We start from the raw sequence: 27,231 nt of genomic DNA, 5'->3' as shown, positions 1-27,231 counted from the left end.
TTGACAGGGATAATTGGCCTGATGCCAGACGGGCACCAGGTGGAGCGCTGGTTCTTCTGGCTGCAGCAGCCAGACTCTGTTCCTGCCCAGATGAGCACATCCGACAGCCCAGATCAGGCAGCTGAGACAGGCGCCAATTCTGGCGATGCGAGCGACGTGGCAGCCAGGCTGCAGGCGCTGATGACTGATCCGCCCCAGATCGGCGCTCGCAACGCCTTCCGCAGAGCCATGCAGCGCTCAGAGGACGAGTCCAAGGGTGCGGCATGCATTCCTTGCATGCCGAGGACGTGATTATTGAAGTCTACCCTTGACATCTATGATTGGAATTTGCCATGGGTCTGTGCACCGACAGCCCATGATTGATAAAGGGGCGGGGGAATTGTTGCTCATGCGTGCTCTTTGGCTGATCAAAATGTGTCTAGTTGTGCAGGGGATGTGTTTGTTTCAATCAAAGCCGATACCAGTGTGGAATGTGTCACCAGTGGGCACCCTTTTAGCTTTATGGGTCAGGCAGACAATCTGCCAATGGCCGCCTCTGCATCGATCCCCATAGGTGGCATTGGGAAAGACATGCAAGGTCTGTCTCCTGCTAACACACTAAACTGCTGTGATTTGTCACAAAGGCACATCTTGCAGAAATTGCCCCCTGCCATGTGAGAGCATGCATTTCTTATCCATACAATAATGAGCAGAAGGGGATTTTAGCAGAGTGCCTGCTGGTTGCAGGGGAGCGAAGGAGAGCGGAGCAGCCCATCAGAATAATTGCTAATGATAATACTGAGCGGCAGCAACCTGACACTGCTGTGCATGTGCACCACGCCGAACGTGCCTCGCACGAATCTTGCGAGGACGGCAGCACCTGCAGGTCAGCTTAGCCAAGATTCTCACTCTAGCTCGCACACAGGATTGTGGCAAAGAGACGCAAACATTCAGTGAAAATAGGGATTCTTGATTTTGGAATCATTGTGTGTGGCCTGTGCAGGGATCATGAAGGAGATCCTGACAGGTGTCTGCAGCAAGGTCTGATGAGCGGTGGTGGGCCTCTACTGCCGGCTGTGGATTCGGGCAAGGATGCCACGCCCGAGGACTCTGTGCTGTTTGAGCTGGACTGATCATGGAGCGATGGCCATTGCTTTTCTGCACACGATCTGGGTCTGGGAGGATCTTGTCGCATAACAGAACAGGTTGACCTGCAATGTTATCGGCTTGTACGAGCCTTCATGACTACCGGACCCAGCAATTTCTGTACTTAGGCGCCAACTGTCCTGTACCATGGTGTATAATTGTATGTGTGGCATTCAATGTAATTTACTGATCTCCATATATGATATAAAGATCAGATCTGCAAAGTATCTACATTAAGGCCACACGCACACAAGACTTGCATTATGTTAGACCTAGGCGTGCTTTAGGATGCAGTACACTGCACATACCGAGAGAGGGACTGAGATGCGATGTGGAACTGTTTACATCTGTGCTTATCCAGACATATTCATATGTGGCACAATGGTCTTGGAATCAAAATGCACTTCCTGTCATTTCGGTTGATCAATGCGTGCATTGCAACACATGTGTACAGTCAAACGTAAAGAGGGCACATAAAATGAGTCAGCCTTTTCTCTGCTTTTCCGCAAGGATCATCGTGCTCAAAAGGGGCTGCTTCAAATGAAATGGGAGTGCACTGCAAGCCAGCTAGCTGCAGGCCGCAAGGAGTCAGTTGTCCAAAGCCAACTCTCAAATCAGGGGAATCAGCGTCATCCAAATAGCATGAAATAAAGTAACCTATGACAAGCCATCTACTTGCAAGGCGTGCACAAGTGGTGAATTCGCCGGTTGCATTCACCTCTGCCAACCTTCAACTAGGCAGAACTGCATTCTAAGAAATGCTTGGGCAATATATCATTCATTGATGATCGCTCGCGTCCAATGAGGCTGTCCCACAAGTCTCTGAGGCCGGCCCCATGCAGTATCTGTGTTATGCATTTTTAGCTGCGGCTAGCGGAGCTTGACTACAGAGGTTGGCTGCAGCAAATGGCATGGGTTTTGCTATCTTCTGTGGGCCTCCTACTTGTCCCGCTGTTGGCGCCGTGATCTTTGTGGCTGTGGCTGAGGCTGTGGTTCGGAGTCTGGGAACCCGCGACTGCCTGACAGGTCTTGCAGGGGCAGACCGCGCGTCACTTTCAGCCTTGCATTCTGCAGCTCCTCCTCATCCTTGCTCACCTGAAATAAAGCCCAAACACCCTTGTAATTAACCTGGCAAACAGAAACATCCATGATACCCAAAAGCAGAGGAATGCTCTTGAAGCAACTGCAGTGAGGGGCTTGGAGTGACCAGAAGGTGGATAAGACTGCAAAATTGGCAGTCTTTGAATGGGCATGCCACCTGGTGACTTTATTGAGATAAACACACCTTCTTCTTCACAGCGAATGGATGGTTTTCTGGCAACTCAACCTCCTCCAGATCCAGACTTCCCACATCCCTGCGCCAATGGCAAACAATACAGCTCCGGGATGCATATAAAATAATGCAAATCTTAAGGATGTCACAATTTGCTTGCTTAGAAGAAGTCGGTTTATATTTGAGTCACATCCAAGGATATACCTGTCTCGGCGTCGTCGGAGACGAGCCGCTTCAATCTGCTCCTTGCTCAGCTCCTCAATTTGCACAGTGCGAACATTTTTCATCACATCTGCAGATGCAGTGAAAGGTCTCGTCCTTTTTGCACAGCCATCAGACTTGCTGCCTGAACACAGCTCACGCAGCGATTGTAATGCAGTCTGGTATTGTATCAGCAATAAAGCAACAGCGACGCACTGTCGTAGAATGGATCACTGTTGGATACGTTCCGCTCCTCATTGATGAGTCCTCGTCCCTCCAAGCTATCCAAGGAGCTGCTCAAAGCAATCACAGGACAAGGATAGTCATTTGAGTGTGTTGATATTAAACTTTGTTCCAAATCTGCATGAATGACAGTTGCTCATGGATCCACAGTGCAGCTTAGCAGAACCAGAGTGAAACTTCTGATCAAGCGCTGACTCAGACAGAAAGCCCCGTAGGAGGATACAGCAGAAGGCGGTAAACTTACCCAGGACGCGTAAGTCGCTTAAAGAGTCTAAGAGTCAGTGAAACCGCAATCAGCACCATAGGTACTTTGAAATACCATGGAGAGTGGGCAAGAGGGTTTGGCGGAGCTGTTGGCTGGACATATCCTTGAAAAACGCTCTGTTCCTTACGATTGCCCCCAAATGCAGCCACAAATGTTTTCTTGTGGATGAGATGCACCCTGGAGGGTTTTATCAAAGCCACGCATCTCTTAAATGCGCCAATCGAGCGTAAGAACGAGAAGTTTGCGGCCTCAACTCGGGTCAGCATTCCTGCAGGATATAATGTGTTATCACTGAAAGCCAACTTGGAGCAAATTCAGAAGATGTGGGCAGAGAAATCAACAACTAGCCGTTGAGTTCCATCAGAATCAGCCAATTATCAGGATATAGCAAGGATCAAGGATCGGCTTCTAAAATAAGTGCTGAATATCGTCAAAGAATAAACACCATTGGAGACAGGAAAAAGGTGAAAACGAAGGAAAGATCTCGATCAATTGAGAGTCATCCAGTGGTTATGAGAATATCTCCTGGCCATTCCAGCACAGAATTTCCTCTCTCTTTTCACAATAACTAGAGGTCAGCTTTTTTGAAACTGTCCAAGGGGAGCACTTGTAAAAAAACAGTATGGACGAATCTTACGACGCTATTGTTTTGGGCACAGGCCTGAAGGAATGCGTTCTGAGCGGATTGCTTTCTGTGGATGGTCTGAAGGTTCGTTCTCCGGTTTTGATGCGCTCATTTAATCAATGGCTTGGTGCTTTTCTTGATATGATTGTGATTCTGTAGGTGCTCCACATTGACCGCAACAACTATTATGGAGGGGAGTCAGCGTCCTTGAGCCTACAACAGGTACTATTTTTGTGGGTACCCGTACGCTTGATATGCTGTCTTTCCCATTGTCCTGTCAAGTTGAATTTCTTTATTGATAGACAACAACAAAGATAGCCATTGGGTGCTATTCTGCTGCAACAGTATGGTAGCCCACAGGTCGACTTGAACTAAGGATCTGTGTCTGTTGAGCAGCTCTTCGAACGGTTTAGACCTGGTCAGCAGCCTCCCAAGTCGCTTGGTCCATCACGTGACTACAACGTGGACATGGTGCCCAAGTTTATCATGAATAGTGGCGAATTGGTGTGTAACCCCTCCTCCTGTGTCGCCCTTCCTGGACTTCTGAATACTGGGGCCTAGCTGAAGTTGACAAGACTGGTTTGCCGGCTTGTTTGCCAGCACAGAAGAAATGAAATGGCATGCGTCTCTCTGTAGGTGCGAGTGCTGGTGCACACGGACGTGACCAAGTACCTGGAGTTCAAGGGCGTGGATGGCAGCTTTGTCCAGAACAAGGGCCGTGTGGAGAAGGTTCCTGCTACAGACTACGAGGCCTTGCGCTCACCGCTGCTCGGTCTCTTCGAGAAGAGGCGGCTACGCAACTTCCTCCTGTACGTCCGGGAAAAATGCATCTCCTTCCAAATGATCACTGTTTCGAGCAAATTGACTGCACCTCTCTGCACACAGTGCATGCTGAGCTGTGACTGTGTGGGAGCAGGTTCGTGCAGGAGTACGATGAAAGCAATCCCAAGACCCAGAAGGGGTATGACTTACGGCGAATGCCCATGGCAGCCCTGTACAAGGAATATGGCTTGGATCCCATGACCGTTGATTTCATTGGACATGCCATTGCCCTTCACAGGTGAGCAGCAACGGTCATGAGAACACTGAGGGGTCCAGGGTCACTGTGCATCATCCCTTCTGGGTCTAGAAGCCCCAGATTAAGACTGCACTCACTGGGAGTTATGCTCTCTTGTTTCCTTGGATGAGTGTATTGCTGAGTTTCAGACCTGAAGGAGTCTTGTGGGCCATGCAGAGATGATGCATATATGGGGGAGCCAGCCTTGGCAACTGTGAAGAAGATCAGGCTCTACTATGACAGCCTGATGCGCTTTGAGGGCACCAGCAGTCCCTACATCTACCCTCTCTACGGCCTTGGCGAGCTCCCACAGGTATTTGCAGTCCGCCTTGTGTGATCCATGCACCGCTGTAATCCACTCAGCACACGAGGCCTCATGTGGTGCCTGCATTGGCCGAGATTGGCTTCTGCATGGCTATCAACTGTGCTGAAAGCGCGCCGTGCTCTCGCCATGCTGTGCCGGGTAGATTGGTTGGTTAGTTGCTTGTTGCAAGAACATGGGTTGGTGCTGCGCAGGCGTTTGCGCGGCTGAGTGCGGTGTATGGCGGCACATACATGCTGTCGAAGCCAGACGCGCAGGTGGCTTATGAGAACGGTGTGGCAGTGGGTGTGACGGCAGATGGCGAGACAGCAAAGGCAAAGCTGGTGGTCGGCGACCCGAGCTACTTTCCTGACAAAGTCAGCAAAACCAGCAGGGTGAGTGGGCTTCACTGAAAAGCTGTCTAAGAATATTGTATGTCTGCTTTGTGAGGTGGGGCAGACCATTTGTTTGATAGGCTGCCTGGACAGGATCGATATATGTGTTGGTATTGACTATCTTAGTGCAGCTGACTTAAACCAATTGGTTGTCCCTGCAGGTTGTGAGGGCAGCATGCATATTGAGTCACCCGATACCGAACACCAACAACTCAGCATCTGCCCAGATCATCCTCCCACAGAAGCAGGTACAAACCTATCTCTAGTTTTGAGGCGATTCCGGTGGCACATCTCTGGCATGGAAGTCTGTGCGCTTTTAGCCAGAAGGCAGGGTGTGAAGGCGTCTGCTGTTGTTCTGCAGGTGAACAGAAGGTCGGACATCTATGTCTTCTCCTGCTCTGCCTCCCACAACGTAGTGCCCAAGGACAAGTGGCTCGCCTTTGTCAGCACCACAGTGGAGACCAGCAATCCCGAAGCAGAGCTGGCGCCCGGTGTGTTTCCCCCCCCCAATATCTTGACGACATCAGTCACATTGGCAGCAACCTTTGAGTGCGCAGTATGATCCAGCATGGGAATGGTCTCTGCTGCCTACAGTATTCATGAGAGTTATTTAATCTCTGTGCAGGGCTGGCACTGCTGGGACCCTTTGATGAGAAGTTTGTGGACGTTGTGGATGTCTACGAGCCGCTCGAGAGCGGTCAGCGAGACAAGTGCTTCATCTCCAAGGGGTGAGCTGCTTGCCCAAGCTCTGCGTGGCAATACCTACCTGCTATTCTTACTACTCATGGCCTTTGGTCATGTATATGCCAGCCCAAGGTACCGTTAAGTGCTGATCGTGCTTGTTGGTCCCTGTGCATGGGGAGGCATGATGAGAACTGCTGCCATGTGATGCAGGTACGATGCCACCTCCCACTTTGAGACGACCGTGGAGGACATTCTGGAGATGTACACGCGCATCACCGGCAAGGTGCTGGACCTTTCCTCCAAGGACGTCTCCCAGGCAGCTCAATGAGGGCGGCGCGCAGTGCCTAGCTGCTGCAGCCTTCAAAAGGAGGTGTTGGGTGGCGCTCTAATGGATGCTGATGCTACATGCTGCAGCGGAGCGGCCAGGGGGCATCAAGCCTCTCCTGGAGTATCTGCCAGTGTCCTTTGTATAAAAGATATATGCAGCTATCAGTTTATCAACGCAACCAGAAGTGGATGTTTTGTGTCACTGCTGAATGAGTCTTATTTGGATATGTGCTGTGTATATAGATGCTATAAATGAGGATGAGCAGCGCTGGTGTGATATGTTTTTGTCGTGTTCCTTGTTGAAATCATTCTGAGCCACACTGCAAATTGGAAGAAAGGATTCGCAGGAAACTTTTGGTAAAAGGATCTGGCAATCAGATAAAGTAGACGGTGGCAGAGCAGCCTGCTGAGCTGAGCCGCCACTGGCAACTAGTGATTTGTAAAAGCGCTGGCTGCCGCAGCTGCAGGTGTGCAGGCCTGAAGTTTTGAAACAAAGTTGCTGCAACTTGCTGCTTTTGTTGCATACCCATACCATGGACGTAATGCGGCAGGTGCGGACTGCACTTTTGCGCGCCAATCAGGAGGCTCATTGTTGCTATGAAGCCGGCCAGTAGCCACTCCCTGGGCTCATCCAGTGTGATCAGCATGATGATCATGATTACAGCCCCTGCAGCGGGCAGGTGTGTGCCACACTGGCAGTGATCGATCATGCTGTGCATGTGCTTGCTTGCTGGTCAGCCGCGCCTGCAGTGGACCCAGAAGAAGGGATTATCAGCATGCTTGCCACACCACCAAGAGTATCTGTGGATAAAGTTTAGACTGAGATAGGTTTTGGGGGTTTTATATGGAACGCGTGAGTCACAGGATTGAAACCCTCACTTTAAACACCCCAGCCCCAGCTCTAGCAAATTTTTGACTTGGTGCTTCAGCGAATTGCACCTTTTCGGGGCGCACCCAGCTGCGCGGCCATCCTATAGAACGAGAGTTACAAAAGTGGGTACCTAGTGATCGTAAGACACGGCGAGAGAGGAAGAGGGCGTCTGGGCGTGCGCTGTCGGGCGGACATCGATTCAAACTATCTTCGGCCGCCTTGAGGCTTTTTTACTGCCCTCAGGTTGGATCTGCAGCAAAATTTGCCGCAGAACTTATTAATACATATCAGCAGTAGCTGCCGAGCACGCAGCAGACAATTTTTGTTTGTGACGCACGCTAGCCCTGGCGCTCAAGCTGAGACCTGAGACGTACTTCAACAAAAAAGACCTCCTGGGCAGCGTACCCTGAAGCCATAAGTGCATCTGCCAGCTACCAAAGGAGAGGGATGGATGCTCAGATTTTCGGTACATGCAGGGGAGTAGCGGCAGGCACCATGGCTGATATCATCGGCCTGTCATGCCGCTTTCCCGAGTCAAATGGGCCAGCGGAATTCTGGAGCAACCTCATGGACGGGACGGACATGCTCACCTGTGACGACAGGAGATGGCCAGTCGGGTTCCAGGGTCTGCCGCCCAGGTCTGGAAAGGCTCCAGGCTTTGACAAATTCGACGCGGCATTCTTCTCAGTCCACGGCAAGCAGGCGCAGGTTCGTGGGCAATTCAGTCACATATAATACATTACGGCAGAAGTGGTAAATATAATGCAGGGTCGATCTGGTCTTCGGACCAAGGGAAGCAGTTTCAAATCGGCCAGGAAAGGATGCACCCCAGTCCAGGGACCACTGATTTATGGAGCATGGGTGAATTGCACGATCCAGATACTATCTTCTTGTTACTTTTCAGTTTATTGAATAGCTTGATTGCCTTTAGGCTGCATGTTTATAGCATTTTCAGGACTTGCAAGTTTGAATATACTGTGCCCACATGACAGCCTTGTTTTATGGAACAGCACCGATGCGGTGCAAGGAACTGACAGGAAGAAGACATCGCCGATGTCATTGCTAATGTGTATAAATACTTGGTCCACATCTCCTCATGGTGGTGCCTGCTACTCCCTGAACTTTTGAATGGCAGTTCCCATCTGTCTGCAGCAGAGCTTGGCTGATATGATCGTGCTGTCCACAGAAAATGGACCCACAGCTACGGAAGCTGCTGGAGGTTGCCTATGAGGCCTGGGTGGACGCCGGTGTGGATTTCAGCGCCCTGAGAGGCAGCGAGAAGGTGGGAGTGTATGTGGGCGCCTGTGGGTCAGAGACTCACGCCCAATGGCTGGGAGACATCGACAGCATCACGGGCTACGAGCAGTCAGGCTGCGCACAGTCCATGTTTGCCAACCGCCTGTCCTGGTGGTTTGACTTCCGCGGCCCCAGCAAGTGCATCGACACAGGTGGGTGCTCCATGTGGCTTTTTTACCCTGGCCTTCTTGTTGCATAATCTGATTCAGACAGTAGTTGGCTGCCTGTCTGGTCAAAAGATGGTGTGATGGATGTGCATGTCACCACAGGAGTCAAAATGTGTACAGATGTCTCTCGCATGTCTGGTGTCGTGTTGTCAGTAAATGTGCATGACATGACTTCAGCGCAATCTCTGACAGAAGCATGCCTCTCTCTGCGCAGCTTGCTCCTCTTCTTTGATGGCTTTCAACGATGCCATCTCCGATCTTGACAGCGGCCGCATCGACTATGCCATCGTCGGTGGTGCCTCTGGAATCTTCCGGCCGCAGACATCCATCGCCTTCCAAAGACTCCACATGATGTCTCCAGATGTGAGCTATCTTTCTTCATTTCACATTGCTGCATCTCCTTTCCTGCTTAGTACCTTGCTGAACAGGCCAACGTCTTTGCTGCAATGTGCCCGGCAAATATTGTGCGCTGGTGCTAAGAGCATTGTCCTGCGCAGGGCACGTGCAAATCCTTCGATGCGTCGGCCAACGGCTACGCGCGCTCTGATGGTATTGCCATCGTGGTGCTGCGGCGGACGGGCCTGTCAGATATCCCCGTCTGGGCCTCGCGCCACCCATATGCGCGCGTGCTGGCCTGCGCCACCAACAACGACGGTCACACCAAGGAGGGCATCACCTTCCCCTCCGGCCCTGCCCAGAAGGCCCTTGCCCAGGAGGTGCTGCCCGCTCCCCATGTCTTTTCCCTTATTATTCCCTCCTAGTCAGGAACATCATCCTGCGATACACAAGACATTGTGGACCAAGGGAGCCTCGGACGTGCTCATCCATGGCATGCACCATTACACCTTTGGGGATGGCCAATCCCTGAATATTATTGCATTGATTGTTAGCATTCAAGAGATGCAGGATGAGCTTGCCACCCTCAAATACAACATATTCACTGGCAATGGTGTGTGGATGCTGAGCATGTGTGTGCATGCATACAGGTGTGCGCTAAGGCTGGCCTGGAGCCGTCAGCGGTGGACTACATTGAGGCGCACGGCACCGGTACAGTGGCCGGTGACGGCCAGGAGCTGGGCGCGCTAGAGGAGTGGTACGGCCGCACCGGGGGCCGGACCGCTGAGAACCCCCTCCTCATCGGCTCCGTCAAGTCCAATATGGGCCACTGCGAGGGCTGCTCCGGCCTGGCAGGTGTGTGCGCACTTGCCCTGCTTCTTCTCCATATTTGCAGAGTGCCCAGTCTGTCAGTTTCAGGATTATTCATGTCGCCAGCTGTGCTCTATAGGTTGCCAATGATCCGTGCAGATGGAATTATTAGGAATTTTACAGCTATTGTTCAGACACGCATGTGAGCGATTGGGGTCGAAAGAAATTCTGACAATGGCATATTCTTGGTGCAGCGCTGATCAAGGTGCTGCTGTCATACGAGCACAAGACGCTGCCTGGCAACCTGCACTTCAAGGAGCCCAACCCCAACAACGCCGGCCTCAAGGATGGAATCCTCAAGGTCGTCACAGAGCCCACCAAGTTCAAGGGCATCACCGCTCTCTCCAACTTTGGCTTTGGTGGTGCGTTCCTCTTCCTCATGCCTGTCCTTCATCCTGTGGATGGCTTCGCACCTGCATGCACACCGCTGCAGCTTGAAAATGGGCATCTGGGAGCTTATCTTGGGCTCTTAAAGCGTTGTACAAGCGCCGTGTTGCTAGTACATGATATGACCGATCAGAATGCGAGATGCTGAGATTTTTGTCGCTGATGGCAGGCTCCAACGTCCACCTTCTGCTGAGCCCTGGCGACACGCACGAGGCAGTGTCACCAATTAATGAGGAGGGCGCTGAGGAGGCTGACGCTAAGAGCGGAGCCACTCCCGCGATCATCCCCCTGGCCTCCCGCACCAAGGAGGGCATGGCCGACCTGGTCAAGGTCCTGCAGGGCCTGCCAGGTGTGCATGCTTGACTCGGACTTCTGTGCAAACAAATGCTATGTCTTCCTAGCTGTGGCAGCTGCACAAACTGCCGTGAATTGTGTTAGAGCACACTAGTGTTAACACTGCAGCAGTGGTGAGTGACACTGGGACACAAGGGAGGTGCTATATAACAGATCCTTTGAGGGTTTATCTTATTATTTTTATACGCTTTTTTTGCCAGAGGCAAGGTGCGTCTGCAGACAAGCTGCAAGTAAAGGCTGCCAAAATCCTACTCCTTGTTGGATTCGCCAGAGCCAAGCAAGACCCAATCAACCACTGGGCACACTGCTCAGTGTTTGAACCGGCCCTGCCAGCCTGTGCCAGGGCGATCCTTTGAGCTAATTTTACTGATGATTATTGGCAATTTTGAGCGCAGGTGGTGAAAAGTCAGTGCTGGACCCGCTGCGGCGCCTGGCCAACAGCGTGGGAGGGAACGTTGCGCGCCTGTCAACGCGTGGCACCCTCATCGACGGCGAGCTGCGCTCCGCGCAGGCGCCCACCACATCGCCCCCCGTGTGGTTTGTCTTTACTGGTGCGCGCTCTCAGGTCTTATGCACAGCAGTCACAACTTGACTGCCTCCCGAGCCTCTTCTTTTGCCTGTATTCTTGCAGCATGACACAGTCCAATTTCCCGGCAACAATTCTGCTTACAAGTTGCATGTTTGTGGGTCGCAATAGAGCTCATGGTGCAGGAGCAGCTTGGGTATGACAATTACTGGTGGTTTGGCACAGGCAATGGCAGCCAGTGGCCCAAGATGGGCAGGGAGCTGATCGAGCAGAACGCCACGTTCCGCGAGAGCATCAAGATTTGTGCCTCCGTGCTCACCCCTCTGGGCCTCGACCTGCTGGAGGCCTTTGAGAAGGAGGACGGCTTTAGCGAGGCCCGCCTGGCCGCCGTTGGCCTTGCATCCGTCCAGGTGACCCATCATTCTGTATCCTCATCCTATGTCAAATGTTTGGTGCTCTCAAAAAGCCAGCTAGGATTCTCTAGGTTATTCGACACAGAAGAGCAGAAGGGAGAGAATGCCTCCTCTGGACCGGAAGGCACCAGATGACCATGGGACAGCCTATTAAATTGACATGCAAAGCTGTGGTGTGCAAAGAAATTGAAGGGGTTTGCATTGCGCAGATTGGGCTGGTGGATGTGCTCCGTGAGGAGTACGGCATCACACCCGGCGGCGTGCTGGGCCACTCTGCCGGCGAGATCGCGTGCGGCTACGGCGACGGCTGCTTCACGCGCGAGCAGACCGTGCTGGTGGCGTACCACCGTGGCCGCATGTGCCCCGAGCACGGCATCAGTGGCGGCCTCATGGCTGCCGTGGGCCTCGGCGCTGACGAGGCTGAGGCACGCCTGGTCAAGCACGGCAAGGCTTCTTGCGTCGTCGGCTGCGACAACTCCCCCACCTCCACCACCCTCTCAGGTGTGCATTCCCTCCCCGTTGTTGGGGTTATAGGCGTATTCCAGCTGAGTCGTGCAAAAGGAGCACATGACGGTCCCCTGCTTTTTGATGTCCCTGCATTGTGGGGAGATTCTCTTCAGAGGTTGCTCTCCTTCATCTGGGGCATCACGCATCAAAGTGCTGTCAGCACCGTCATCTGTACCCTTTTTTCAGGTGTCTTCCCATGTTCCAAGTTTGTCACGCAGAGTCAAGCACACATATATGCTGACCGTCTTCATGCTGTGTCTGTGTGCAGGTCCGGAGGGAGACCTGAAGCCGCTGCTGGAGCAGCTGAAGGCGGAGGGTGTGTTTGTGCGCGAGCTGGACACTCGCGGCCTCGCCTTCCACTCCCCTGTCCTGCAGTCCCACCTACCCGAATTGCAGGCTGGTGAGCATGCTCACATCCTTGCCCGTGCCCAGCACTGCAAGACTGCCTCTGTCGAGGATGACTGGAATTAGCGAATTTCCTGCTAATTTACATTCTCTGGTTCCAGCCTTCCAACTATCTCATTCTTGTTCCTTTCACTGCTGGCAGCCAGAACGGTAGACAGCTGTGCAGTGTGTGATGCAAATGAGTGACCGTTGTTGAGAGGCCATTGATTGCACCTGCAGCGCTGGAGGAGGTTGTGCCAGAGCCCAAGGAGCGCTCAGCCACATGGCTGTCCTCCACCTACGCCGTGGACGATGAGAGCCCAGAGGCCCGCCTGTGCTCCGGAGCCTACCAGGTATTTTTTTGCAAATAACATCTGCATGCCTCAGAACATAGATAGTCCCTCGCCTGAACCTAATTACCATTTTCTGGGTGCTTTGCCTATAGGATGAAGAACAAGTTCTGCTCAGGCCGGCTTAGGCTGCAACACACTGTGCACAGCCAATGGATTTCATCAGTGGGTGGCAAATGTCGAGCGAACAAATCTCACTGTGCTTGTGGCGGCGCAGACGCACGGCTACGCGAGCCGCGTGCAGTTCCGGCTGGCGTGCTCCAAGATTCCCAAGGATGTGATCCTGCTGGAGATAGGTCCCCACGCGCTCATGCGCTCGCCCCTGCGCCAGAATCGCAGCGACCTGCAGTACGTGGCTACCATGAAGAAGGGCGACAGCGCCGTCGACACCCTCAAGGCCGCCATCGCCGACCTCTGGCGCAAGGGCGCTGCCATCAACTGGTCCACCTCCGTCACTCCCGCGCCATCAGCCACCCCCGAGCGTGCGCCCCTTACTATTTTATCCTGACCCTTGAAATTAGCACTCCTGCATGAGCGCGTAGTCTTCCATGAGACATCCATGGACCAGCCAATGAGAAAATCACGCATGAATCCCAGGTTCATCTTGGAATTGTCGTTCTGAAGGCCATAGAAGCATCAAAGTCACATGAGGGTGGGTTGAGACCTTCCCAAGTCAAAATGGTCTATCAATATGATGGCTTTGAGGCAGCTTCTGAGGCTTGTGTGCATGTTGCTGCTGCAGTGCCGCGCGTGGTGCGTGAGGCGCTGGTGTCGTGGGACCATGCGTCGGATTACCCGCTGCCCAAGTCCAAGGACTGGACCAGCGCTGGCGGTTCCTCCGGCTTCACCAAGACCTACAAGCTCGGCGGCGAGCACGCCTTCCTGGCCGACCACGTCGTCGACGGCCGCATCCTCATGCCTGTGCGCTTCTGTCTGGCTGTCCATGCACCTCCCTGTCTGTTTGTTGCTCCATCTCCGGCACAATTGTAATCTGGGGTAATTACAAGAAATTCTCATCCACTGGACCCTGAGGCACCAGTTGGACCTCATGCTGTTCAAAGCAGACATGCTCAGACAGAAACTGTAGCGTTTCTGTTCAAATAGGATTTGAAAGTGGAGAGAATAAGGGATGAGTGTGTTGCATGCAGGCAACGTCATACTTGGTGACGGCGTGGGAGGCGCTGGCGACGCAGCACGAGAAGACGATGGCGGAGCTGCCGGTGGTGTTCGAGGACGTGTCCATCGTGCAGGCCGTGCAGGCGCAGCCTGGCGAGAATGTCACCCTCTCTGTGCTGCTTGACCGCAGCCACCGCTTCCAGGTGCCCATTGTAGCCGATCTGATACCTACCACCGAGCTCTGTTAGCAGTGGCCTATTTGAAGACTTCTTAGAGGAATCAGACTGCAGAAACTTTGAAATAACAGGGTTTGTAATTTTAGAGGTCATAAATTCTCTGTGCAGGTGCTGCAAGAGACGGACATCATTGCAGAGGGGCGCATCAAGCCGCGCTCAGCGCCCGCGCCCGCCAAGAAGGAGGGTGACGCAGCTTCGGCGGAGGCACCCGCCGACACCGTCGCACCTGCAGAGGCTGAGGCTGCCGCTCCCACAGAGGAGGCCAAGCCAGAGGCCGCTGCCCCTGCCGGTGTGCATCCTTCCCCCGCATGCATGGTTTCTGACGGCATGTTATGAGCTCTCATAGACATCCCTGCCATCCCGCATGAATTTCTACCAGCCTTCTCAGTGAACGGTGAGCTTTGTTATTTATTTTGCCTAAGAGTGGCCTGCTGGTGTGCAGATGCAGAAGCACAGGAGGAGGCGGAGCCTGAAAAGGTGGAGGTTGAGTGGCCGTACAACGCCCTGGACACTGTTGACGCTGGCACGTTCTACCTGGACGTTGCGCGCGCAGGCATCCAGTACGGGCCCCACTTCCGCATGGTCGAGAAGCGCCACATCGATGGCAAGGCCGTTGTCCTCAGGTAAACATACTCTTTTCACCTCCCTTCTGACATCAGGGTGATGTTCAGTACCAGTTGAATCTGGTGTTTGCATGAGCCCTGTGAACTGATGCGCGCTATCAAGACAGTGCTGTGATACATGCAGACTCTTCTGCCAGGGCTCGGTTCTGTCTCCTGTACTTGCTTGCTTGGCTCCACACAGTTGTGGCCGTCATGAGAAAATTCAAGAAAAGCTTTCAGCAGAGGCTGAGGGTGTGCATGGTGGGTGCAGGTGGGACGGGTGCTTCATCAGGCTGCTGGACGGCATGCTGCAGGCAGGCGCGCTGGGCAGCGCCGACTACAACCTGCGCATCCCTACCAAGATCCGCCACCTCGCCATCCTGGACTCCAGCCCAGCCATCCCCGCTGGCTCCCAGGGTACATTTGCCTGCCCTTTTGCACTCTGCCAGCAGCCCCAGACACTGTGTTTTCATGACAATGAAGTATCTAGCGCCTGGGACTGTAATTTTTTACACTCAGGCATGAATATGGCGAGGGTGCAAGCCATTACGTTTCTGCCTGCTAGCAGCTTGTATACTCTCCAGCAATCAGTGAGAATACTTGATCAGGGAAGGCCACGAGGGATGGAGGAAGCATGAATGCACAGAGACTGAATTTGGTCTTGTGTGCGCAGTCATGGTGGACGTGGATGCCCCAGTGGACGTGTGCCGCACGGAGTTGTGTGAGGTTGCTGGAGTGGAGCTCTCGTCCGCGCCGCGCCGGCCGATCAACTACAAGACACTGCTCAAGAAGATGGACTTCCTGCCCTACGGCGAGAACCTGGACAAGGACGCCAAGCGGCTGGCCTACTACAAGCAGATCCGCGGCTACATTAAGGCCCTGGTCGAGCCTGCCATCATCGCCCACGGCGCCGCCTCTGCCGACGGCATGCCCGACCACCTGCAGAAGGTGAGCCTGGGGCCCATTATTGCATCAATGGTGCCCCATGCATGCGCAGCGAGCGCCACTCTAGTTGTAATGCATCGCCCCTCCCTCGCTCGAAATATGCTTGCCTGATGCCTTGCTACCTGGGCATTCATCTGCTTTCTACCAATGTCTTTACAATAGGTACCGAATGCCCAGCAAGATCACCATTCGAATTGCAGAAGACAATTCAGGGTGCACAGCAGGTGGCGGTAGCACTGAGGTAAGTGAGAGGGCGTTGATCAATTGTGTTCGTTTGCACAGGTGCTGGTGATGCTGGAGGACTTCAAGGAGCCGGCGCCGGAGGGCGCGGAGCTGGAGGCGTTCCTGTCGGGCCCCAAGCACCACCTGGCCCGCCTCATCCGCGATCTGTTTGCTGAGGAGGCCTCCGCCACTACCATGGAGGTGAGCTCTCAATTCCGACAGTCCTGTGTGATCTTGGCAGTTGCCAAGCAAGATGCCGTTCTGCTCTGTAGTCCTAGCTGGCACTTTGAGGGCACTTGTTCACCATTGCAGCATCCAAGTGATGAGGAAGTGGGTGCAGTCAACTGACAAATTGTGTGGTGGTGTGCAGAACCCCATTCAGGCCATCGTGCAGCACGCGGAGCACAACGTGCTGTACGCACAGGACCCGCTGATGCAGGGCTTCCACGCGCGCCACATCTCCCACATGCTGGACATCGTGTGCGAGAACCAGGGCCAGACCGGCTTCACTGTGGCTGAGATTGGTGCCGGGACTGGAGGCTTCACACGCCAGGTCAGAGCAAACACCCCCATTTCACTCTCTTTCAGCAATTCTCTGTATTGACATGACCGTCAGAAAATGGCAGGGGATGCTGACATCATGTGGTGACATTTACAGGTCATTGCTGAGCTGGACCGCAGCCCATTCTCGGAGCTGCGCGGATACACAGCCACTGACATCACCCCTGCCTTTGGCCCCAACCTGCTGCAGATGGTCGGCAACTCCAAGCTGGAATTTAAGGTCAGCATTGGCTTCTGCTGCACAAATCTCTTCTTCACGCGACTGATGGTGCTTTTCTGCATGTGGTGAAGTTGCATGCTGACTGCTGGGGAATGTTTGCAGACATGGGATGTCAACAAGCCGGCACCTGACACCCTGGGAGGCCCCTTCGACCTGATCCTGGCATCGAATGCCGTCCACACATGTGACAATATGGCAGGTGAGCACTTGAATTTTGAGACCGCTGCTGTTCCCTGCCATAATGCTAATTCAAGCAAAGTATCCACTTCTTTTTTAAAGTCAGCTGGCGGGGCAGATTGATGTGGAAGAGACTTACAGGGCTGGGCAAATCTGAATGCATGTTTGGTGCGATGCAGAGACGCTGGCAAACGTGCATGCATCCCTGGCGGACGGGGGCTTTTTGCTGCTGTACGAGACCACCGCAGCGTTCACCACATGCCTGTGGGGTCTGGATGAGCGCACCTGGAAGTTCACAGACGAGCGTGAGTACGGCCTCTGGATGGCCAAGCCGCGCTGGCACCGCCTTTGGGCTGAGGCCGGCTTCACCCAGATCGTTGAGCACTGGTGCGCAGCCCCACTCTGTGCTTGAGCAAACTGGTTGCTGAGTGAGAGTGTCCGTTGACGCTGTGGCCTTCCATGTACCACAGCCTTGCATGTGCGAGAAGTTGGATGTGAAACACATGGTGACTTGTGCGCGCAGGTGCCCGCATGAGTCAGGCGCGCTGTTCCTGTACCGCAAGCTGCCGAGCGTGCCGGAGCCGGTGCTGTTCGCGGCGCCTCCCCTGGTGGCCACCGAGGAGCACATGGAGGGCTGGCTCAAGGAGTACAACGACGCCCTTGCCGCAGTCGACCCTGAGGCACCCAAGGAGGCCGCCCCTGCCGAGGGCGAGGAGGCTGCAGGTACATTTCTCCCCCCAACTTATGCAGCCTGCCTGCCTTTCTTCTGTTTAGCCCCAAAGCACACGTTCTGCAGCCGACTTCCTGGAACTGGCCATTTAAAACTCCAGCTTTCCGGGAAATTCTAACTGCCTACCACCAGCGCACTTCTGCTGCCATGCCTTGGGAGACGATAGTGGCCAATCTGGCGTGCCAGTGACGTTAAAGATGAAAGGCAATCCAATCTCCCTCTTTAGATACTTGGCAGTCATGAGGGGAACTATGTGGAACTATGGGGAGGTCTCGACTGACGTGGGTGTCCGATGCGTGCGCAGAGCCGGCCAAGGTGGAGCAGAGGCTGTGGCTGCACGGCAACCTGCGCGACAACCCGGGTGTGCTGGGCCTGGGCCACTGTGCCCGCCTGGAGGCGCACGGCGACAACCTGCGCTGGATGCTCGACGCGCACCACCCCTCCTCCGCGCTCACCTCCTGCGCGGGCCCAGCCGCCAAGCCGGACCCCAAGCTGACCGCAGAGCAGATGCTGGCCATTGCCGGCCGCATGGACCTCGTCAACAACATCTTTCAAAATGGCGTGCACGGCTCCCTCCGCAACACCCTTGTAGAGGTGGGTGCACCTGTCCTTCTCCATCAGCGCTCTATCACCTCCTTTATGAAGGACCTGAACCAACCTCGATTTCAATCATAACATCAGCATCTGGGCTTGGCTTTGAACCCCCGAAGCATGATTTTGCTTTGTGCCAAAAATGCTTTGACATGCGCTCTAGAGGCAAGTTACCGTAGCATGAATTTGACACATGGGATGTTCTGTGGCTGCAGTTGAACGAGGTGGACAATGCGGCGGCGCTCGAGAAGGCACCCAAGTGCGGGGTGCACCTTGACATTGTGTCCCCCGGCGACATCTCCTCGTTCTTCTGGGCCCACAGCCAGGCGCCGCCGCCTGGCCTGGTGGAGTGCAATGTTGCATACGGTGCGCAGCTGCCTCTAGGCCTCTAAACCTAAATCCTTCCCTGCTGTTTCCCAATGCAGAGATGGAGATTGTCAGTGGGGAACCTAACATGCTTGCGGGTTCAAGGCACAATCATGAAAATAGCTTGTGTAATTTTTTGTGACATGGGCTGGTGTGCTGCGCAGGGTCTCTGAATTTCCGTGATGTGATGCTGGCATACGGCAAGCTGAGCAAGGACCTGATGAGCCACGCCAACGGAGGCAACCAGATTGGCCTCGAGTTCTCTGGCAAAGTGAATATACTGCTCACTCTTCGTACTTCCTGCTGAGCTTTTCTCTGAAGAGCCACACTAACAGCTGCCCACCAATATGGTGAACTACTACTACTACAACTACGCTGTTCCTGATCATGATGGTGGGGACGGTGCAGGACAAGGTGAGCGGCAAGAGGATCATGGGCATGACGCCCCAGAACTCAATCGCGACCATGGTGGCTTCCAAGCCCCACGCCCTCTGGGACGTTCCGGACAGCTGGACCCTGGCGCAGGCCGCGACCGTGCCGGTGGCGTACGCGACGGCGTACGACGCACTCGTTGTGCGCGGCCGCCTGCAGCCGCACCACCGCGTGCTCATCCACTCTGCCTCCGGCGCCGTCGGCCTGGCCGCCACCCGCATCTGCCTCAACCGCGGCTGCGAGGTGGGCATCGCTCAATTCTTGCCCTGAAGAGCCTCTCGCCTATAACATTCTTTTTGCTATCGCTCTGCAAATTTCATGGCCTCTTAAGCGTCTGTGTGGGACTTTGTGACTCATTTAAAGAAGAATGCCAGTACTGCATATCCCTTTAATTGTCTATCAGAAATTTGTCAAATGCTGATCTGTGCTGAATGCGGCAAATTTACACGCAATGGGTTGTGGCAGGTGTTTGTGACGTGTGGAACTGCGGACAAGCGCGCCTTCCTGCTGGAGGCGTTCCCGACCCTGAGGGAGGACCACATCGGTGACTCGCGCTCGTGCGCGTTTGAGGAGGTCGTCAAACGGCAGACCAACGGCACCGGCGTCCACCTCGCTCTCAACTCCCTCGCCGATGACAAACTGCAGGTGGGTGTCTCTTGTTCTTACTCCAGTGCATTATGGAGCTACTCCATCGGAGGCATCGGGTGTATGCATGTGCTCATTATGTGATTGTGGATTGTGTGCAGGCAACCGTGAGGTGTCTAGCAGACAACGGACGACTGCTGGAGATTGGAAAGTATGACATTTTGAAGGGAACGCCACTGAGCATGAGGCCCATGCTCCGCAACGTTGCCTTCGAGGGCATTGACCTGGACAGAATCACCAACGACCCCAGCAACATCACAGAGGTGGGCACTCTTGGCTTCATCACATATTCCAGCAAGGTGTACTGGAAGAATACCCTGCACTTTCAATATGTTTGCTGGTAATTTGAGCTATTGAAGCAACTTGACTTGCCTTGGTTCAGGCATGGGAGGTGCACGCGCTGCTAACGGCCGGAATCAGCAGCGGCGAGGTTGTGCCACTGCCGCTCAACAAGTTCTCCCGCAAGGAGGCTGGCAACGCCTTTCGATTCATGGCTGCTGGTGCGCCACCTAATGTTCATTCAGTCATTGGCCTTACTTTCTGCCTGTAACTTCTTTGCTTTGGGAAAGGGGGTTCTCTGTATTTAATCTTGCATGCTTTGATACAATGAGTGTGCTGCCTGCAGGAACCCACATGGGCAAGGTGCTCATCCAGATGGCTTCCGATGGAGACTCCGAGGAGGCCCTCGCCGCAAAGGCGGTGTTCAAGTGGCCCGCGCCACCCGCCAAGGCAGAGGAGGAGGAGGGCACGGAGGCCGTCGAGGCCACCGCAGCGCCTGCCATTGAAGACGAGCCCGCTGCCAAGCCCGTCTTCTTCTGCAAGTGCGCATCTCTCTTTCCCTGGCCCCCCTGCGATTGCTCTGCTTGCTTCCACGCGCAAGCAGACACATTTTCACTCTGGTGAAAAGGAAACACTTACCTCATTGAATAAATGACACTGGGTGTAGACTCAACAAACTTTCTTACGTCCTTATGTGGAGGCTTGAGAGTGAAACTGCGTTCACAGGTCGGACCGGTCGTACATCATCACGGGAGGGGTGGGAGGCTTTGGGCTGGCGCTGGCAGTGTGGCTGAGCAACCGCGGCGCGCGCAACCTCGTGCTGACCTCAAAGCGCGGCATGCGCACCGGCGGCCAGCGCAAGGTCGTCCAGATGCTGCAGAAGCGCGGCGTCCAGGTCAGCCTTCTCTCACACCAGCACGTTTTTAAAGCTATCATGACATAGCCTTTGGAGCAACATCTCTCCTTTTGTTCACCTGCTGAAGTGTCATGGGCAGACATTGAGGCATATCTGTGCTTCAATCAAGGGTGAAATTCAGTTGCCTGACGTGTGTTGGATTTCACGGTGCAGATTGAGGTGTCCAAGCTGGACGTGGCTGACCTGGGCGAGACGGAGCAGATTGTAGCACTGGCGGAGGGCATGGCGCCCGTGGGAGGCATCTTCCACCTGGCCATGATCCTGCAGGACCGCTGGATGTCCAACCAGGTGACCACCCTCTTCTCTGTTCATAGGAACACATTCTCTGTGTACCCATCCATTGCTATGTATTTTACCCTCTGAGGCTTCCTGAGCATGACTCACAAGCCAGCTGCATAATGACCTCATCTGCACTCTGTGGGTGGCTGCATGCTGATGTCAAGCACTGTGCGCAGACGGGTGAGAGCTGGAACGCGCCCATCATTCCCAAGGCGTACGGCGCGCTCAACCTGGACAAGGTGTCCCAGAAGCTGCCCCACCTGGAGCAGTTTGTCATCTTCTCCTCCGTCGTCTCCTCCACCGGAAACGAGGGTGCGTCGAGAATGTTCCCCATCCCCTTCTTTGATGTGACAGCTAAAACGGCACCTTCAATATACATCTGCAGTCCTGGTGTGATAGGTAAGTAATGCAGCTTGCGGAGACATCAGCAGAAGCATCTGTATACTGTGCTGGGACTGAGCATGGATTCATTGTGGCGCGCGCAGGTCAGGGCAACTACGGGTACGCCAACAGCGTGTGCGACATGCTCTGCATGTCCAGGCGGGCAGCAGGCCTGCCAGCCCTTGCACTGGCGTGGGGCCCCGTCGACCACGTGGGATACGTGGCCGAGATCCTGAAGGTGCCTCTCTCCTCAAGTTCCGCCCATCACCTCTCAGGCCTTGGATTCACCTTCAAGAAAGCCCACTGCACACTTAGACATGTTTTTGAGTACTTGAAATCTTGCCGGTAATGCCTGTTAATGTGTTGGGGATTGGTAATTGCAGGGTAAGCTGGTGGGGCGCGTGTTTGAGTGGCTGCTGCCACAGCCGGTGGATGACTGCCTGCGCGTGCTGGCCAGCTGCCTGCTGGGCGGCAAGGAGGTTACACCGCTGATGTGCTCCACCACAGAGACCGTCGGGTCCAACTCCGCCGACGGAGAAGAGGACACTGTGAGCGCCCTGCCCTTCCACCATGCTGCAGAAGACATGTAAAGTTGCAAGCCCTTCTTCATCACATGCAGTGGAAGACTCGCCCTCTGAAGATGTTGTGTGACTGCGCAGGACCTGGTAGAGGCGGTCTTGAGCCTGATGGGCCTCAAGGCGGACGCAGTCGGCGAGAACGACAACCTAGCAGCACTCGGCATCGACAGCATGCAGCTGATGGAGGTCCGCCTTACATATCCTGAGCTGTCTGCTTGCTGCACAGCCCTGTTGTCATGCCGCATGCCACCAACGCTGTTCTCAGCAGGAGCATGACAAAGTGATGGGTGCACAGGTGAGGGCGGTGATGCAGAAGAAGCTGTGCCGGCCGGTTCCCCTGGAGACGATCGGCACACTCACAGTGGCGACCCTGCGTGAGCTGGCGGCAGAGGCCGGATCTAAGGGTGGACGCTCGGCGCCTAAGGCCGCCGCTGCAGATGACAGTGCCGCCGCAGACGAGGGCAGCGCGCCTGCAGAAGAGGCTCCTGCCCCGCAGGCGCAGGCGGCCGCTCCAGAGGTCGAGGCGGCTTCTAAGAAGGTGCAGGCCCCGAGTGCTGTGGCTGTGCCACAGAAGGCGGAGGCGGCTTCTGCGGGCAATGTGGTGGCGCAACAGGCAGTGGCAGGCGATAAGAAGGTGCCCCGCCTGTTCTTCCCTGGTGCTCAGATGCGATTAGTGCGCATGCTGGCAGTGGTATCCACCTGCAGACAAGATTGCAGAATGGATGCCATCTGGGGAAGTGTTTGCAATGTCTGCTTGATTAGACAAGCAATTGTAATGTGATTGGAGGAGTTCGTAGCAGACAGTTCAAACTCTGGTCATGCACGGCAGGGTGGAGATGGAGCGGGCGAGATTTCGATCACTGCCAGCGCGGTGAGGCAGAGGAAAGCGGCCAAGGCGGCGGCGGTGCCAGACAAACCCGCAGCCAGCGCCCCGGCCCCCGCCGCAGCAGGCAGCCCACCTAAAGCGCGCACTGTGTCGAGCTCGGCCTCCCCCAAGGCGGCCACGGCGACTGCCACAAAGGCGCAGACGACCCCTGCAGCCTCCAACAGCACTTGGGGCGCCCTCACTTTTGCAGGCGTCCTCTACATAGGTGCGCTCGCATTTCCATGCTCCTGCATCTGCATCTCACTTTTTTCATGTGTTTGTGTGATTAACACCAAGTTTTTCGTGTCGCTTTCCTCCTTGGTTTCCACATAGCATAGTTGCCTGAACATGACGTATGGGGTTCAGTAGGCTTAGGATGGTGTTCTGTCCTGCAGGTGCTGTGTTGGCGGTCATTGGGGCTCCGGCGTTGTCGGTTGTGACTGCGGCGGCCAGCGTCGGTGGCTTGTTTGCAGTGGTTTTGGTGGTTCCAGCCATCTGGCTGTGCGTGGGCGTGGCGCTGTGCCTGGCCTGCGTGGCCACCAGCCGCCTGCTGCAGCCCAAGCTGTCCGCCAACCGTCCTCTGCCCATGTTCAGCCTTGAGTTTGCCCGCTGGTGGCTGGTGCGTGATCTCACTTGAGAACTGATGATTTTCTTACATACTACTTCAATATGCAACGAGCAACATGGGAGCAGAGCTGAGGTCATCAATGTTATCAGGGGCTGAGGTGATGTTGCTGCGTGGTGCAGGTCAGTCGTCTGGTCCATGTGACAACTATTGTTTTTGCCGAGCACCTGCGCGGCACCCCCTTCCTCACCTGGTGGTACAGGGCGCTGGTGAGCTTTCCTCCTGCCTTAGCAATTCCATTTTGCGCATGCTGCAATTTTCCCTTTGCACAGACCACCACTGCCATACTTGGACGTCTGCATGTAATTTTTGGGACACCCAAGAAATGTGGGGGCAATGTATTGCAGGGAGCCCGCATCGGCAAGGGCGGCTACATTGATTCTTTGGACGTGTGTGACTTTGACCTGATCACCATCGGCGACAACGTGGTTGTCAACGAGGGCTCCACCATCATCGGTCACTTCTTCCGGGACGGCCAGCTGCACTTCAGCGAGGTGTGCCCCTGCACCCGCATGCTTCACCGTCGCTCTCCCTACCCCTCACCATCCAACATGCACAGCCAGGCACTCCCTCATGCATACCATGCCCATGAAGCATCTGCAGAGTGACGGCCTCAAATTGGGAAGAAGTGGAAAGAGTGGGAATTTGACAGCATTGGGGCTTGCGATGCAGATTATGATTGGGGACAACTGCAGCCTGGCGCCCTTCTCCATGGCCAAGGCAGGCACTGTGCTGCCGTCCGGTGCCAGCATCGGGCCTCAGGCCACCGGCCCAGCCGACCCCAAGAAGCGCGCCGGCAAGGCCCCAGTCCTGGCCGCGCTCAAGACCCAGCTCGCCAGCCCTGACCTCACCGCTGCCCAGACAGCCGGCCTCCAGGTACTTTTCGTCTCCCTTAGTCTGTGTACAGCGTGCTGTTTGCCCTCTTAAATGACTGTTGAGTGCAAGCCCATCTAGGAAATATATTCCTGATCCCTGCAACAATTTTGAGAAGGTGAACCCAGATAATTGAAGATGGCGTCCAGTTTCTGTGCCTGCCCCATGGTGCAGGTGGCGGGCCTGTGGGCAATTGGCGCAGTGGCGACAGTGTGCGCAGTTGTGGCGTACGGCATCCTGGGGACTGTGCTGTCTGCAGCGGGTCTGTCTGCGCACATTGCCCTGTGCCCGGCCGCTTTCGCCGTGTTCGCCCTGGCCGCCCTCTTCAACCCCCTCTACGCTGCCACCCTGCCCATCCTCCTGCCGGTGAATGCTCTGTTCTGCATTGCACTAAATATCTCTGGTCAAATAGGAGGCCTCAAATCGTGTGCTCTCAATGACAGCTGCACGCGTGCGATGGTGACCCTGGACACATTATTGAAGACCTCTCGAGCAAGTTTGCCTGGGTCGCAGATTGGAGCGCCTGCAGCATGGTCTGCTCTCGGCACTGTGCTGTCGCCCGTCTTCGCTGTGGCCGCCATCATTGCTGTGCCCCTGTCGATGACAGTCTTCGGCGCCAGCCTGGCCGCCGCCTCTGTCCTCTTCAAGTGGCAGGTTGCCGGCAAGGTCTCTCCGGGCGTGTACAGGTAACCCTATCACTCAAATGCTATGAATTCTCTGCGTAGTAAGTGGTTTTTTGCAGTAAGGAAGGCAGAGGAAAAACAGTTACGCCTCTTCTGGTCCGGATATGACTGTTTGGGGACTCACAACAGATTGCTTCAAGGTGGCGACCTGAGTGGGAATCTGTGCAATGCTGCAGGCACCAGAGCGTGCTGGGTGTGCGCATCTGGACGGCCTCGCGCATGGTGGAGCTGGCGTTCAAGCGCTTCATGACGCTGCTGAGCGGCACGTGGGCCATGAATGTGTACCTGCGCGCGCTCGGCGCCACCGTCGGCGACTGGGTCTCCTTCCGCCTCGGCATGTGCCTGCCCCTCTGCCCCGACCAGATCACCATCAAGGACGGGTGCGCCACGCCATCCCACCCCCTCAGACTCAATGTCATCAGCATTTTGTCCATGTCATTGCTAATTTGGTAAGAATTTGGTAGAGATGATGGTGGGACCAAAGGGAGTATAAAGAGGAAAGAGGTCCGTCTTCATACTCCCCTTGGTGGGACCTGAGCGGTGGTAAACAGAGCCTGTTTAGAGCCAGTGAGGAGAAAACAAGACTGACTTGGGCCGGTGTGCATTGCAGGGTGCACGTGGGCGATATGGCCAACCTGGTGTGCACGTACGCGATCGACGGCGAGCGCAGCGTCACCGCCCCGGTCACACTCGAGGCACACTCCCTCATCGGCGCCGCGGCCGTTGCGCTGCCCGGCACCACCCTCGGCAAAAGCGCCACCCTCGGCGCCGGCGCTGCCTCCCTGGCTGGCGCGCAGCTGCCAGGTACCTACCTAGCTGTCTGTCGAAGTCAGCACAGCTTCCTTTGCTTTCTGTTCTCCTCAGCACCGCTGTGTGAACATGTATGGCTGTGTTGCATCTAAATACTCAGACAAACTTGTGTGTGCGCAGGTGAGATGCTGTACATGGGCAACCCAGCCACACCGGTGTTCAAGAGCAGCGGCTCCGACAAGGCGGCCGGCCCGACCGATTCGCGCGCCAAGCTCATGTTCGCCTCGTGGCCCCTGGTGCAGCCCCTGCTGGCCTTCGGCATCACCACCCTTGCCACCTACGCCACCATCGTTGCCGCCCTCGCCACCACCGCCATCTTCGGCTCCCAGGTGATTGTCTCTCCCCTCCATGAGCCCAAAATCATTCAACTATGCCCACACTTTGTTGCAGTGGCATTGAGTGTGCTCCTTGACTTCAGCACAGCATAGCATAATACGTAAGCTGAGGCGAGTATGGCTGTGCAGGGCTCCTGGATTGGTGCGCTGGTGGCCGGGTCTGCGCTGTGGACGATGTATGGAGCTCTGCTGGGCAGCCTGGGTGCCGCCGCCAAGTGGTCATTCACCGGCAAGCTGGAGCCGCACGCTGGCTTCTCCATGTACGACTCCCTCTCCTTCCGCCGCGCGCTCGTCCTCATCTCCGAGATGCCCCTCGGTGAGCACCCTCTCCCTCAAGCCCCTCACCAGATCCATCCTGAGCAGCGATCATTCACTGTCCAAGCCATACAGTTACTGCCCAAGCCATGCATGTACTGTATCAAAATGCTGCGGCGCTGAGACCCGTGTCGGTTGTGCAAACAGGTCCCTTCGCCGAGGCGGTGCGCGCGTCTCCCTGGTACAACCTGTTCGCGAGCCTGCGCGGGATGACCATCGGCAAGGGCGCCTACCTGGACAGCACGCGGCTGCTGGACTACGAGCTGGCCTCCTTCGGGGACAACGCCATTGTGTCGCGCAACGCGCTCGTGTACTGCCACCTGGCCTCGCACAAGAAGGGCAAGCTGGTCGTGTACCAGAAGCGCTCCTCCTTCGGCGTCGGCAGCGTGCTCGGCGCGCGCGCCATTACTCTGCCCGGCTACACGCTGGCAGACAAGGCCGCCCTGGCCCCTGTCGGCCTCGGCGCGCCCCCCATGACATTCTAGGCGCTGC

General features: G+C 55.3%; 3 protein-coding genes across 3 annotated transcripts; 2 read left to right on the top strand and 1 right to left on the bottom strand.

Moving 5' to 3' along the window:
- Positions 1-1,601: 1,601 nt before the first annotated feature.
- COCSUDRAFT_53521 (hypothetical protein) lies at positions 1,602-3,543 on the bottom strand. The gene is made up of 5 exons (XM_005647629.1): positions 3,087-3,543; positions 2,816-2,892; positions 2,603-2,690; positions 2,411-2,480; positions 1,602-2,220 (listed from the first exon to the last, which is right to left on the bottom strand). The coding sequence occupies exons 1-5, from the start codon at positions 3,371-3,373 to the stop codon at positions 2,065-2,067; spliced, it is 678 nt and encodes a 225-aa protein (XP_005647686.1). The 5' UTR covers positions 3,374-3,543; the 3' UTR covers positions 1,602-2,064.
- Positions 3,544-3,696: 153 nt separating this feature from the next.
- COCSUDRAFT_23770 (rab GDP dissociation inhibitor protein) lies at positions 3,697-6,898 on the top strand. Its single transcript, XM_005647628.1, has 11 exons — positions 3,697-3,816; positions 3,892-3,954; positions 4,129-4,236; positions 4,369-4,541; positions 4,649-4,792; positions 4,967-5,102; positions 5,306-5,485; positions 5,647-5,733; positions 5,847-5,976; positions 6,111-6,213; positions 6,380-6,898. Exons 1-11 carry the CDS (start codon positions 3,730-3,732, stop codon positions 6,495-6,497), a joined length of 1,329 nt encoding a protein of 442 aa, XP_005647685.1. The 5' UTR covers positions 3,697-3,729; the 3' UTR covers positions 6,498-6,898.
- Positions 6,899-7,093: 195 nt separating this feature from the next.
- Positions 7,094-27,224, top strand: COCSUDRAFT_47508 (hypothetical protein; the record flags this gene model as incomplete). Its single annotated transcript, XM_005647627.1, has 54 exons — positions 7,094-7,176; positions 7,844-8,075; positions 8,554-8,815; positions 9,045-9,193; positions 9,328-9,546; positions 9,817-10,021; positions 10,231-10,398; positions 10,593-10,772; positions 11,173-11,328; positions 11,529-11,713; positions 11,926-12,217; positions 12,492-12,623; positions 12,848-12,960; positions 13,175-13,439; positions 13,700-13,878; positions 14,106-14,276; positions 14,418-14,598; positions 14,752-14,932; positions 15,183-15,328; positions 15,585-15,859; positions 16,139-16,279; positions 16,449-16,631; positions 16,737-16,859; positions 16,962-17,058; positions 17,216-17,423; positions 17,560-17,759; positions 18,071-18,360; positions 18,573-18,723; positions 18,888-18,994; positions 19,132-19,398; positions 19,621-19,800; positions 19,902-20,063; positions 20,183-20,300; positions 20,426-20,621; positions 20,806-20,974; positions 21,149-21,283; positions 21,451-21,586; positions 21,760-21,893; positions 22,039-22,203; positions 22,315-22,419; positions 22,529-22,771; positions 22,805-22,867; positions 23,063-23,324; positions 23,494-23,717; positions 23,846-23,932; positions 24,071-24,217; positions 24,396-24,599; positions 24,771-24,962; positions 25,110-25,282; positions 25,456-25,659; positions 25,890-26,083; positions 26,210-26,418; positions 26,554-26,740; positions 26,887-27,224. The coding sequence occupies 54 exons, from the start codon at positions 7,094-7,096 to the stop codon at positions 27,222-27,224; spliced, it is 9,768 nt and encodes a 3,255-aa protein (XP_005647684.1).
- Between the last annotated feature and the right edge of the window lie 7 nt (positions 27,225-27,231).

This window comes from Coccomyxa subellipsoidea (genome assembly GCF_000258705.1).
Source record: "Coccomyxa subellipsoidea C-169, whole genome shotgun sequence".
In the NCBI taxonomy this organism is placed as follows: domain Eukaryota; kingdom Viridiplantae; phylum Chlorophyta; class Trebouxiophyceae; family Coccomyxaceae; genus Coccomyxa; species Coccomyxa subellipsoidea.
Note: the sequence above shows the minus strand (reverse complement) of the source record. Positions and strands in the feature narration are given on the sequence as shown.